Source organism: Triturus cristatus, chromosome 11 (genome assembly GCF_964204655.1).
Source record: "Triturus cristatus chromosome 11, aTriCri1.1, whole genome shotgun sequence".
Lineage (NCBI taxonomy): Eukaryota > Metazoa > Chordata > Amphibia > Caudata > Salamandridae > Triturus > Triturus cristatus.
The window spans coordinates 515202171-515215664 of NC_140594.1; the positions used below are offsets into that span (position 1 = coordinate 515202171).

Here is a 13494-nt window from a genome sequence, read left to right on the forward strand (position 1 = left end):
ACCTTCCATGTCAGAAATATGAGGTGTGCTCTTCATGAGTTGAGATAGAACTATGTTCAGGGGAAGGAGCCCTTACTGGAGGAAAAAACTGAATAATTCTTTCACAAACTGTTTGATGGTTCTGCTAAAGCAGAAAGAGAGAAAATGTGATGAGCATCTATATCTTGATATTGCTATAGGTCCCACATTAATAGACGCATGTACCAACTGTGACTGAGCTAGCAAGAGGATATAGGGTGGATATCTGCAAAATTGTACTAGTAGAGGATGTATGTTTGCTTTCTGGCCCCATAGGGAGAAAAGTGTCCATTAGGCAGAGTGTTTCCATCACAGTTCGCATGTCTTCATCGTGGCTTCCACCTTGACTTGCAGAAAATAGATCTGTATTCCTGAGGAATATTGTGCTCTTTGACTTCATGGAATGTAGGAGTCGTGCGCATGAGAGAAGAGAGGTCGGACAGGATGACAGACCTGGCCTTAGTTCATTGGCAAAAGTTTAAGGGATGTTGGCAGGTAAATGTGGCTGTATTCTGATAGTAGAAAAGCTCCATGAACCATTGCTGCATGGGTCACCTGGGAGTTATCAGGTTGAGATGACACTGCTCCACTTTCTCCTTGCTGAGAACCTTTAGTATTAATGGTATCGGTGGAAAGGTAGGCAAAGATCCCAGACCATCTGTTGAAAGGCATTCCTCCAAGATCTTGTTTGAACGAGAAGATCAGGCTGCTTCCAGTTCTGCTTAGTATATCTGCTAAGATATTGCTAGTCCCCAGAATATGTTTGGCCCAAAGAGTTATTCTGTGTTTTGTTAGCCAGCTCCAGATTTCCTGATCTTTCTTGGACAGCACAAGCGATCTTGAGACGCTTCGTTTCTTCACCTATTGCATGCTGGTGGTATTGTCAGTTTTAACTAACATAGAAGACCCTGCTATCACTGGCAGGGAAGCTTGGCGACTAAGTTAGATGGCTTTGAGTTCCAGGCGATTGATATGCATGCTTCTTCTGGAGCAGAGACCACTTTCCTTGAATCTGCAGGTTCTGTAGATGACCCCCGCCAGCTCTCCAGGGAGGTATCCATAGTCAATACAAAGTGAGGTATTTGAGGTAAGAACGTGAGGTCCTCACAGGTGGGAAATCTGGAACCACCAGGCTAAAGTTTCCATCAGACCTGTGTGAATTTCACGAGGACCTTGAATAATTCTTTTGATTGAATCTATTGTTTTTGTAGCTGTGCCTGTACGGCTCTCATTTTCATGCTTGCAAGAGGGATCCTATTTATCGCTGAGGATATGATGTACAGAAGCGAATTGAACAGACGCACTGACATTTTCTTTATTTCGAGAGCCAGTTCCTAGACACTTTGTTGCATATCTTGGAATAAAAAGTCCTTCTCTTGTACAGTATTTAGTGTTGTTGCCCAGGAACAGTATTTCCTTGGATGGAGGAGATGATGATCTTTGCTAATTCACAAGGAGACCTAGTTTGTGAAACAATTTTAGGTCAAGCCTCTGTGGCCTTGCACGCTTGAAATGCTATTGGTGTTTTCATCAACCAGTTGTTGATGTATGGGAATACCTGATGATCGTCCTTCCTGAAAAAAAGCTGCCCCAGGCAGTAGGTAAAAATGAAGGAAGCTGATTTGAAGCCAAATGAGAGAACTTTGATGGGTGGGTGAGAATGCAGAAGTATGAATACTGTAAAATCAGAACTGTTGTGGTGTAGGAGAGGGTAACCACATGAAAGGATTGTTTCTGGAAATATTTTTTTCCAAACTCCTCTGTTTTTGTGTCTATGAGGAAAATCCGAGAATAGAAGCCCGTTCCTTGCTGATAATGCGGGCCTTTCTCTATGGAAACTTTGGTTAGCCTAGCTAGCACTCCCTTCCAAAACATATGGAGATGATGTGGGCTGTGTGGCTCCCTTATTTTCCCTTTTTGTGGCCCTGGGAACCCCATCGCCCAGGGCCTGACCCCTAGTTTTAATTTTGTACAGAAAAAAAGGGAAGGGGGCCGTGTGGCCCCCCTCCTTAGGCCTCTGTAGCCCCGGGGACCCCATGCCTTGTTTTTTTTTTTAAAAATTGAAATTTTTGGGTGCGGGGGGCCGCGTGGCCTCCCTCCCAGGCCACTCCTGGACCCAGGGACCCCATCCCCCAGGGCCTGGCCTTTCCATTGGGGACCGTGGGGGGGTCCCCAATTCCCCCACGGTCCTGCCGGCTCCCGCCTGCTGCAGGAGTCGGCATTGCTTTTCCGCAGCCCCCCGCCCTTCAATTAGAAAGCCCCGGGGAGGTGGTGGTCCCCAGGGCTGCGGGGAGGCCACGATCGCCCCTCAGTTTATTATAAAAGCCCTGGGGAGGTGGCGGTCCCTGGGGCTGCAGGGGGGGCCGCAAGCCCCCCTGCAGTTTATTATAAAAGCCCCGGGAAGGTGGCGGTCCCTGGGGCAACATGGGGGATTGGGACCGCCATGCTTTTTTTACAACCCCGGGGAGGTGGCGGTCCCCGGGGCTGCAGGGAGCCGTAGTGCCACCTTATTTCATGCCCTGCACCACCGCCATTATATATGTAGGTGATCAAGGCCGCTTGGATGGCCGAAACGCGTCCTGACACAAGAGGAAACAAAATAAAAATAATGCTGCAAAAAGCTGGTTTACGCTGGTGATTTCCGCGCACAAGCGGGTGAATATCGCGAGTTGCTGTGATATATATATATATATATATATATATATATACATATATATATATATATATTTCTTTTCTGTTGTCTGTGTAGGGAAGCTGCCATTACCACCATGCATTTGAGAAAAGGTTTTGGTGCAGATTTTAGATTGAAAGGCAGGCACTTTTTTATTGGTAGTGCACTTTCCACAAGGTTATATTTAAAAAATGTCAAGTGTTTTTTCATTACTGGAATGTGAAAATAGATGTCTTGCAAATCTTTTGAACACATCCAATCTCCCTTCATTAGTTGTGAATAAATTTGATGTAAGGCTAGCATTATAAATTGCTCCTTTTTATGCATTGTAGGCTTCACTTAATCAGAAACTGGCGATGCTTCTTTTGGGGACCTTACGTAAAGAAACAAAATAATATCTTTAATAGACACCTTCCCTCATTGAGAAGGAGGGACAGGTTATGTTTTTTATTTTTGCAGGAAAGATTAAACCTCCTTTCTTAAAGCTCACAACTGATGTTTCGTTGGGATTTTTGATGGAATTGCTGGAGGTCCAGATTTCATTTGGAAGACATATTCATGTTGAATGATTTGTAACACCAGTCTGTCTGATGTCCTGTGGTTCCACTCTGCCTGATTACTAACAGAGCAGAGGAAGTGAGTTTCTCTTGTCTGGCAGGCAAACTGAATTTGCCAGACAATGGGGATCTTTGCTATGCTGCTTGCCTCTTGCTTTGGTTGGGCATCTCTGATAAGAGATCTGCAGTTGTTGTTGGTTGTTGTTGTTGAAGTCCCTTTGTGGCGTGCTGGTACGTCTAGCAAGGGATCTGAATTTTCAGTCTTTCTTGGTTTCAATATTGAGACTCATAGTATTTTATTCAATCTTCTAAACCAACAGCTTCATTAGTTTTAGCTTCTTTTTCATTCTCTTTATATCATCATCATTATGAGTACCAAAAGGTACAGCTGTTGTACGTGTAAGTTTAAGAACCTTCTCCTTATTCTAAGCACATCATGGATGTTTATATCATCCAAAGTGGAAATATGCATAGGAGAAGCCAGGACTGAAACCCGTGTTTATGTAGGAGAGGAGTGAGACAAAGGAGAATCTAGAGTTGGGGTCCCAGCAGGTGTCCTTTGGTATGGTCTCTCTGTTGCTGTTTCAAAAGCACAATGTGGTGGGACAAAAGATGTGGTAGGTGCTGGTATTTCATCTGTGGACAAGAAAGTACTCTTCTGCACTATTACTAGTCTTGATGGGATTTCTAATGGCATCAGATAATTTTGTAAAGGGTCAGAAGCTGGAAAGGAAATTCACTGTAGTTTTGCCAACTATGATGACAAGTATAGTGAAGGGGATAGTTGGCCAGCAGGAGATCCAGATAAAGGAGTGACTGTAGCATGTCTCTGCGTCGATGTGACTGCAGGTGCTTATATCAATGTCGATCTGAAATGTCTTGAAAGTCTACTGTTTTATCATCAATCGCACCAACATCCTCTAAACATAGATAATAATATTAACTGTGAAGGTCTCGCTATTGCGCTCTCCGTCGCCGACAATTCATGGATTCATCTCTTGACGGCAACGGCGTTGGTGCCAAATGCTGTCTTAATGCCGACAAATTCTAATACAACCTGCAGGACTGTCTGGAATGGTGGTTTTGCCTTTTCTCCTTGGATATATCCGCTCTAGAGTTCTCCCATGGAGAATGCCAGGGATACGGTAGAAGGATGATTGTGCTGTTTTTTCTTCTTCTCATGGGTCTTCAGAACTTCTAACTGTTCTCTCAGGGGGATATCCTCTCTTCATGTCATTTTCTGACAGAATTCACAATTGGATACAAAGTGGTACATAGTAAACAGACCCACACACACACCAACACAAGCGCACTAATACCCCCACCCCAGCCCTCTTTCTCCCATAGGAAGGGCACTTCAGAAAAATTGATGTCATTCTGGGAGAAAAAAATCTTCACAAAAGTAGGAGAAATATGTGCTTTTGATGGTACGATGTGTCAGATATTGAAATATAAAGGTAGAGAATGTACGGGCATACATTTAAAAAAATAGAGAGAAAATTTCCCCGAAGTGTTCCAGTAATCCGGTCAGTACTTGCGAAAAAAAAAGAACTGATGCTGTGAGGTAAAGTGCCAATATAATGCATACTGGGAGCTAGAAGTTGTTGGCTCCTTAAAGGAGAAGTCCATCTTTTTTTAAATAAAGCTCTATGGGCTAGCAGGAAAATGTTTCCTAATTTTACTCTTCTGTAAGGTAAAGGTTCAAAGTTCATCATGCTGAAGAATTACATTGTTCAATAGGATGCTGCAATGTAGGTTTCCGTTTAGGTCAGAGACTATTAGTTCTCTGACCTAATGATCAGAGGAACATTAATCAAATACTGACCTACTTTATCCTATTGGAGGGGACATATGACATTGAGGTTTTGTTAAGGTGTCTAGTTCATTAAAGATATATCTCTGGATTTAATGACGAGAAGTGTTTCTTCATACATGCACACTGGAGTGAATGACATCTATGTTTATGATTTCAGTGAAGATCCTACGATGCAGAAGCATTGCTTCATCTTTGCAAATATAGATAGGTCAAGTTTCTTCAAAGCCCTTCCCACCATGCAATTGAAAAGATCATAAACATTCAGTGGTGAAATTGATAGAGGTGATGTGTTATGTCCTCCACAGGACCAATGTAATCCTGCCTTTTCTCTTCGTGCTGCTCATGTAGAATTCAAACTGCATAAGCAATTGAAGGTTATTCCTGAAAAAACACTTATGTTTTCTTTTATTGTTCACTAATAGTAGCTGTGTACAAAAGCAAAACCTTAGGTTACACATCAAACATTACATTAAACTATTACTAATCTTCAAGTAAGCAGTTCGTATTTCTTGAAATGCGTTGCTTTTAGTGTAAAAAGCCTCCATCAGAAGCGTAATATTACATTTAATAGCCAAAAGCGTAATGATGAGACAGAAATATTACTCTGGACTGATCGGAGACGTTACTGACATTGCCACAAAGCAGTGACTGAAATGGCTGAGCCCAAAGAAACCAATGACTTAAGTTAAACGCCCGAAAGACCACTTTGTGTATATTTTCAAAAGCATAAAGGAGTACCAGGTAAAACATTTTTGATTACGCGTAGGTGCACCTTAGTAATGACTGCAGGAAGTTATTGTTTTTTTAGCTTGATAATGGCTTTTTTCTGTAGGATTTGATTTACAGTTGGCATCTTAAAGTAACCCAGTAGACAACACTAAATGTGCTAGGAGATCCCTGATTTAACCATTATCGTACTCTCCATTACTGCCAAGGAAATTGCATTAGGCACACAAGTCTTACATGATGTGGATCTCAGCACTTACCATTGATGTATCAGCCACAACATATAATTCAACATACTTCTGGGCATTAAGAAATGCCTTTCTCTAAGGAAAAGAATACAAAACATAATGAGAAACCATCGTCAGTGAAAAGCAAAAAAATATATCTGATGCATACAAGTGTGTACTCCACTACAAAATGAAGAACCTGGCAACTGGAATGCAGTTCAGTTACATGTAGGTGCTTCAGCAATGATTGGCACAAGAACAATCACAGCTCGCAGATGTAACTAGCACTGTCCTGGTTCTAAACCAGATTTCTTTGCACCTGTGTCTTGATGTAAAAATGCAATTAACATTTGCCTTTACTTCCGACTATGAATTCGAATTAGTGAGCTTCTAGCATAGCCATAGTTGTATATGAGAAACTGTTTTTTTACCAACTGTTTTTGTTTGCATTTTGTGCACAGACAAACAAAATGACACCATTACAAACAGGCAGGGTACAACCCATTGAACAGGGTTAAGCTGATACCAGTTATTGATGGGGGAACAATCCGGGGATCGCCTACCAGGGGCAAAGGAGCTCCTTCATGATATGTCTGTGATCGGAGGAGCAACCACCATCCTGGCCTTCAGCCAGACCTGTTATTCAGTCTCCATGTCTTGCAGCTGAGATGTCTGTGAACAATCAAATCCTAAACTATAATATTCCTCCACACATATGTAAAACTGTCAAACCCCGAGCCTGGGCTATATATCTTTGTGTGACCACTAGACCCAGTGAGCAAAACAAGAGCTCTCAGTGATGCAATTCAATGTCCCCAGAGATTCCAAGAGAACAAATTGGGCATTACGTGGGATATCTTCCTCCAAAATGCCCACAGTTCTTTCAGTAAAATCTCCCAGTATCGCTGAATCTCCATGCTCTCCCACAGCATGTAAAAGAAGGACATTTTGGTACCTCATCACCTCAAACAGTAGGATGTGGCTACTTTCTCCATCTTGTGGAGTTTAACCCTGGCAATATAGATCCTATGCTGAATTTTAAAGTTGAATCAGACCAAATCTTGCTCTAATGGTACCCTCTCGGGTGTATTAGGGCTACCTCACATTCCATGTCTTCTGTATAGCCCACATCTTGATTCCATTGCCATCGGGGGCTCCCAAGTGTGTCAGGGATATTGGTGATGATCACTTTGTATATGGCTGAGACTATCCCCTCCCCATTGGAATTCCCAATAAGTAACTCTTAAAAGGGGACGAGTCAGGTAGGTCAGACTAGTCAATAGCCTCAGCGCGAAAGACGTGCCTAAAACTGGTTATATTTATATAAAAGTGTGTGAGAAAGATTGTACTCCTCTTTTAAGTGTTCAAAAGATTTGATTGGCCTGTCTTCCACAATGTCCCTTGATCTGGAAATGCCAATTGAGTTCCAGCGGGCAAAACCCTACAGTGTGCCCACCTCCTTTAACACAGCACCCTCCCACAGTGGTATGTCTTTCGTGGCCCTGCCCTTAAGAGAAACTACTTTTGAAGGCTTGAGTCAGAAAGCACTTTAGAGGCATATCTCACCATGTCTTGTTGTAGGAAAAAAAGGAATTCATGAGTTTACAACTTTCAAATCATAAATGTAATTGTATTGACAAATGACGATTGCCTTGATCTCATGTACAGGCTATTTTAAGACATGTTACACACACTTTTCACTACCTAGGCATATAGTGTTACTCATGAATAAGAACAATGGTAGGATTAACAAACCATAACACATAATCTATAGGAAAACGTTCCTAGTAACAGCCTTCAAAAACCACATTGGCACCCATACAAATAAAATGTTGTGTTGAGCTAATTCCTTTAGACCCCACTAGGTCTGCTTCAGATTCTAAACTACATACTGCTCCCCCTTCGCTTGCTATGTCAAGAATTCTCAGTAAATTAATCCCTGTCAAGGGTGTGTTGTAATTCTGAAATGGATCACTCTACCAAGGGGCTGTTGTAACTTTGAAAATAAACAATCCCCTCAGGTATTTGGTCTACGTGAAATCTTAACCACTTCGAGTCATATATGAAATTGTGAGTTGCTTGTGGTTCTGAATCCCAATGAGAAAACAAGAACACACTAGTTATTTTCTCCAGTGTCAGTATATTTAGCAACCTATAGCAAATTGGTTGTTCAACAGCTGTAAAAGTTGTGCAAGGGGTTTACTGTCAGGCACAGGAGGCCTAGTGTATTGCACCCTAGAAAATTAGGAATAGCATATCCAATAATTCCAATGATTTCCTTCAGTTTACAGCACTTTAGTATCAGCTAACAATATCTACGTGCGAACGCGCACAAGCAGGATCACGGACTCGCAATATGCTGTTTACCAAATTGTCGGTGCTTTATTAAAAGGAAAAGGTGCAGTCAGGACACGTTTCGGACACAAACTGTGTCCTTGGTCACTTGTCGACATGAACAAAAACAGGAAATATATAACACATAGCACTTCCGGGTCGCGTGATTGACAGGCAAAGGAAATAGAAAAAATACTTTGCATAGCATTGCAGGCAAAGAAATTTGAACGCTCGGTATAATCATCCATTTATGAATATATCTATATCTATATCTATATCTATATCGATATCTATATATATATATATATATATTGTTCCAAAAAACTCCAAGTAGTGTTAGTATGCTCTCAGTAGTAAAGGCACAGCAACAACGTAGTGCAGGTCAGAGTGTTTATTACACTCTGACCTGCACTACGTTGTTGCTGTGCCTTTACTACTGAGAGCATACTAACACTACTTGGAGTTTTTTGGAACATTGGATTTACCGGTGTGCTTCGCCGGCATGTATGCCACCCTCCATGGGTCCCAGCACCCGAGAAGAAGCGATGTCTAATTTTGGAATATATATATATAAGGGCGGGACTGATAAAGAAGCTGCGAGTGCGGCGTCATTTTCCACCTACCTGTTCTCCACGATGCCTAGCCAGTGAACAAGGGACGAGGCTCCTGAAACGCGTATGGCGATAATGGGCGTATTATGCTGAAACTAGCTGTGTTACTTCCCCGCAGTCTGCCAATAAAGAGGAAAAGAAAACACACTGTGTGAGGCTCTGTCAAGCTTTGAGTACCTTGATGTGGATATATATATATATATATATATATATATATATATATATATATATATATATATATATATTACCTACTGGCGGTCGCCAGTAGGTAGTTATAGTTAGGACCACGTTTCCATAGGAAATCCGCAACATTCTATTTTGAATAACTTTGGCGCCGGTCGACGAATCCTCGCGAATTTTTCAAAATAGGTGGGGCGCTACGCTCCGCTCCTACCCTGAAAGTCTCGGGGGGATTCGTCAAGCGGGGCTGAGATAAAAGGGGGGTCCCAAAACGCGTTTTTCCCATGCATTTTTCCATAGGACCTTTAGACACAGCTACAGCCCGAACGGCTGAACAGAATTACTTGAAATTTGGCAGAGAGGTAGTCCTCAGGTCAAGGAAGTGCCTTTTGTAGGTTTGGTGTAAATCTGTTCAGTAGATTCAGAGAAAATAGCCTTTAAATCAATATATATATCTGATCCAGCTTACGGTGCGCTTACGGTGCGCTTACCGTACGCGTACGGTGGCGTGCGCGAGCGCAATTTTGATTGGCTGTTAGATCTTAGTAAACATTCGAATCGGTCGAAACCAGGAAGCGGCGGCCGCCATTTTCTCTCTCGCTCTCTGAGTTGGGCAGCAAAAACGATGCCAAAAAATGTCTAAAGAGGCAGTTTCTTGAGATCCTAACCACCCAGCATTGATATAGGGGTCCCCAAACAACCATTGAAGCGAGAGCAGGAAAACCTGCTTTATCTTCAATGAAGCAAAGCAGGATTGCTTTTGAGTAAGGGGAGCTGCATGTCAGCAGCTCCGCTTTCTCAAAAGCAATGCCGGCTATTGCAGGAGGCAGAGACATGCTAAAAGATTGCCGTTGTGAGAGACACCGTATTATGGTGAAAAGAGTTGATTTGGGCCATCTTCGCTGTTCCTAAATGTTGGTTTTAACGTAAGCACTGTGCACTTTAAAATGGTGGCTTGTAAAGCTTTTTACCAACATCGAGGAAGGCAGCAACGCCGAAACGCATCGGGTGGTGCGGGAGAGGTTTCACACAATAAAATCACTGAAAAGAATTCCTGTGAGTGCTGTCCTTCTTTTGGATCGACTGGGATTGTTCACCGTTGTGGCAGCATATATATATATATATATATATATATATATATATATATTATCTACTGACGGTCGCCAGTAGATAGTTATAGTTAGGACCGTGTTTCCATAGGAAATCTCAAAATTCTATTTTGTATAACTTTGGCGCCGGTTGACGAATCTTCGCGAAATTTTCAAAACTAATGGGGCGCTCCGCTCAGCTCCTACCCTGAAAGTCTCGGGGTGATTCGTCAAGCAGGGGCCGAGAAAAAAGGGGGTCCCAAAACGCGTTTTCCCCATGCATTTTTCCATAGGACCTTTAGTCGAAGGTCCAGCCCGAACGGCTGAACAGAATTACTTGAAATTTGGCAGAGAGGTAGTCCTCAGGTCAGGGAAGTGCCTTTTGCAGGTCTGGTGTCAATCTGTTCAGTATTTCCTGAGAAAATAGCATTTAAAAGCATATAAATATCTATACGCGCGCACCCTGCGCGCACAGTGCGCACACGTGCGCGCACGGTGCCGTGCGCGAGCGAAATTCTGATTAGTTGTTAGATGTCAGTCAACATTCGAATCAGTCGAAATCAGGAAGTGTCGGCCGCCATTTTGTCTCTCGCACTGAAAAGGAAAGGGGGAGAAAAGGTGGAAAACGTGAAAAGGGGGCAGGGAAGAGAGTTCCTGACCCCCTAGCCTTTGTCAGGGGGTCACAGAAGGACCCCCAAGGTTGAAATAAACATTTTATATTTTTTTATAAAAATTGCGGGGTGTGCACACGGTGCGCGCACGGTGTGCGCACGGTGCGCCCAACGCGCGCGCACGGTGCGTGAAGCGCAGGGTGCGCGCACCGTGCGCGCACTGTGAAATACCTTAAAAATATATATATATATTAATAAATACATAACTTAGCATTTAAAAAACCGTACAAATTCACTTAAAAAACCATAGGTTTCACACACGTTATAGTTAGGAATTAGCATTTAAAAAACCTTGCAAATTAACTTAAAAAACCATAGGTTTCACATAGGTTATAGTTAGGTGGACATTTCACTCGTAAAAAACCAATGAAATTCCCCCGTTATAGTTAGTTCAGATAACTATAACTCACGCGACCGCCACTCTATCACAAGGATGATGTCATCAGTGATGTCATGAGTGATGCCACTGACCATGTCATGAGCAGAGGATTGCGGGCGCGACAAAAACTGCAACCGTATATACAGGTGACAGACAGGTTAATTGATTGGCGAGATCAAGGCATATTAGAATGGGAGGAATTCCTATTCAGAATGAAGGAATTGATGCATGTAGACACTTCCTTAAGGGAAGACCTTTGTCGTTTCTGTTACATACGGAAATGATTATAGAAATGGAATTGAGGAAGATGGAATCCAAAATGATTATCAAATATGACACCATGAGCCCCATAGGTTTGAACCAGGATGAGGAAATGTCAATACATTTAAGATGAATTAATTGTCCAAAAACTGCAACCGTCGTAACATGTTTTTAAGGGTTTTTAAAGTTTTATTGATTTTTGGTGAACAGTAGTCCTTCTAGTTAACAGTAATTTTTGGTTTGTTGTAGGATTGAAGAAGATAACGAAAAGCAGATATATTATTCTGAATATATGTAAAAGAAGACACCATATTATGAGGATTATCACTCACTGGAGTTATAAATAACTTATGTTTTTGTATGAGAATTTTACATAAATACCCACTTGGGTTTTACTGTTACACATTGTGGATTTAAACATGTTATTTTGATAATAAAGAAATTGACATACACATTGAATGTTGGTGTAAACATTGAATAGTGAATAATATATTTTCTGCTTAGTTCATACATTCACAACTACGATGTTGAACAAAAACTTTATTGCAACAATGTGGCCAATAAGATGTTTTCTATGTTTACTCATGTTGACTGAAAACGGACACTGTAACTTTAAAAGAATCACCTGCACTTTGAATCCCCGCCCGTGAACAAGGAGTGATTGAAACTCCGAAACGCGTAGGGAGATTCGTTGAATAAAGCACGTCTTTAAACTGAGGCCACGGCACCAGTGAGTTTTCCTTATAACTATAACTGGATTGCGTTTGATATTGTTGGGAGTGGCATCCTGGCCGTGTTGCCCGCCGTCGAAGAGGCTTGGGTTTTGCCGAGTGCTACGTGGGAATATATATATATATATATATATATATATATATATATATATATATATATATATATATATATATATATATATATATATATATATTAGGGGTGGGCGGAATTTGCGTAATCGCGATGCTTTTTCCTGTTCACAATCGCTGTTTGCGTGCTTGGGGAGAATTATCTCGCGAACACGCATTTTGAACACGCGAACAAGCAAAAAATTTCGCGAAGTCGTGGAAAGCAGATTTCTGGGCAATTTCGTGTTCTCCGCGAAATTACCCAAATTCCGCAAATTCCGCGAGCGGCACGGAATTTACCGCCCAGGCCGCGGGCTCTGTTTTAAAAAACAAAAGATGTATGGGGCAAGAGCCCCCCACATGCCCTGGGGACCACCACCTTCCCAGGGCACATACTTTTATGATTATGAAAGCATTTCTTCTTTTGCCAATATCTTTGGCAACGTTTGATGAATCTTCGCAAAATTTTCAAAACTAATGGCCTGCTCCGGGCAGCCTCTGTCTTGAAAATTTCGGTGTGATTCATTAAGCGGGGGCTGAGAAAAAATGCGTCTCAAAACGCATTTTCCCCATGTTAATTTCAATAGGAACTTTAAACAAATCTGCAGCCCGAACTGCTGAACGGAATTACATCAAATTTGCCAGAAAGGTAGCTCTTGGTTCAGAAAGTGACCTTTTTTAAAAATGGTGTAAATCCATTCAGTAGTTCCAGAGAAATTAAAAAAATAAAACTTTCAATATCTGAGCACTCAGGAGGGTTTGTGAACCCTTCCGGCCACAAGCTTCACTCTGATTGGCTGCAAACACTCTGAACCAGGAAGTGTTGGCAGCCATCTTGTGACTCGGTAACCGAGTCACAAGAAAAGAATTAATACAAAGGTGAAAAACAAGAAAAGAAGGCAGTGTACAAACACCCTGACCCCCTAGGCCTGCTCAGAGGGTCCCACAAGGACCCCCAGGGCCGACAAAAGCTTTTTTGTTTATAAAAAAAAGAATCGGCCAAATTCACGCTGGGTGTGCAAATCCGGATGAAAAAAAAATGAAGCACGGGCTCCCTCGCTTCATTTTATATATTCCCCCGAGTGGGCCCGGTACCGGGGAGAATGCGTAATTACT

At 42.1% G+C, this 13494-nt stretch overlaps 1 protein-coding gene across 1 annotated transcript in view; it reads right to left on the reverse strand.

Annotated features, from left to right (window-relative positions):
• The window catches only part of LOC146784498 (zinc metalloproteinase-disintegrin-like VLAIP-B), a 2353571-nt gene that overhangs the window by 1820276 nt on the left and 519801 nt on the right, over positions 1-13494 (reverse strand). Inside the window, exon 5 of the mRNA XM_085632965.1 lies at positions 6049-6111. Coding sequence (XP_085489091.1) covers positions 6049-6111 — 63 coding nt within the window. The remainder of the gene's footprint in view (positions 1-6048; positions 6112-13494) is intronic.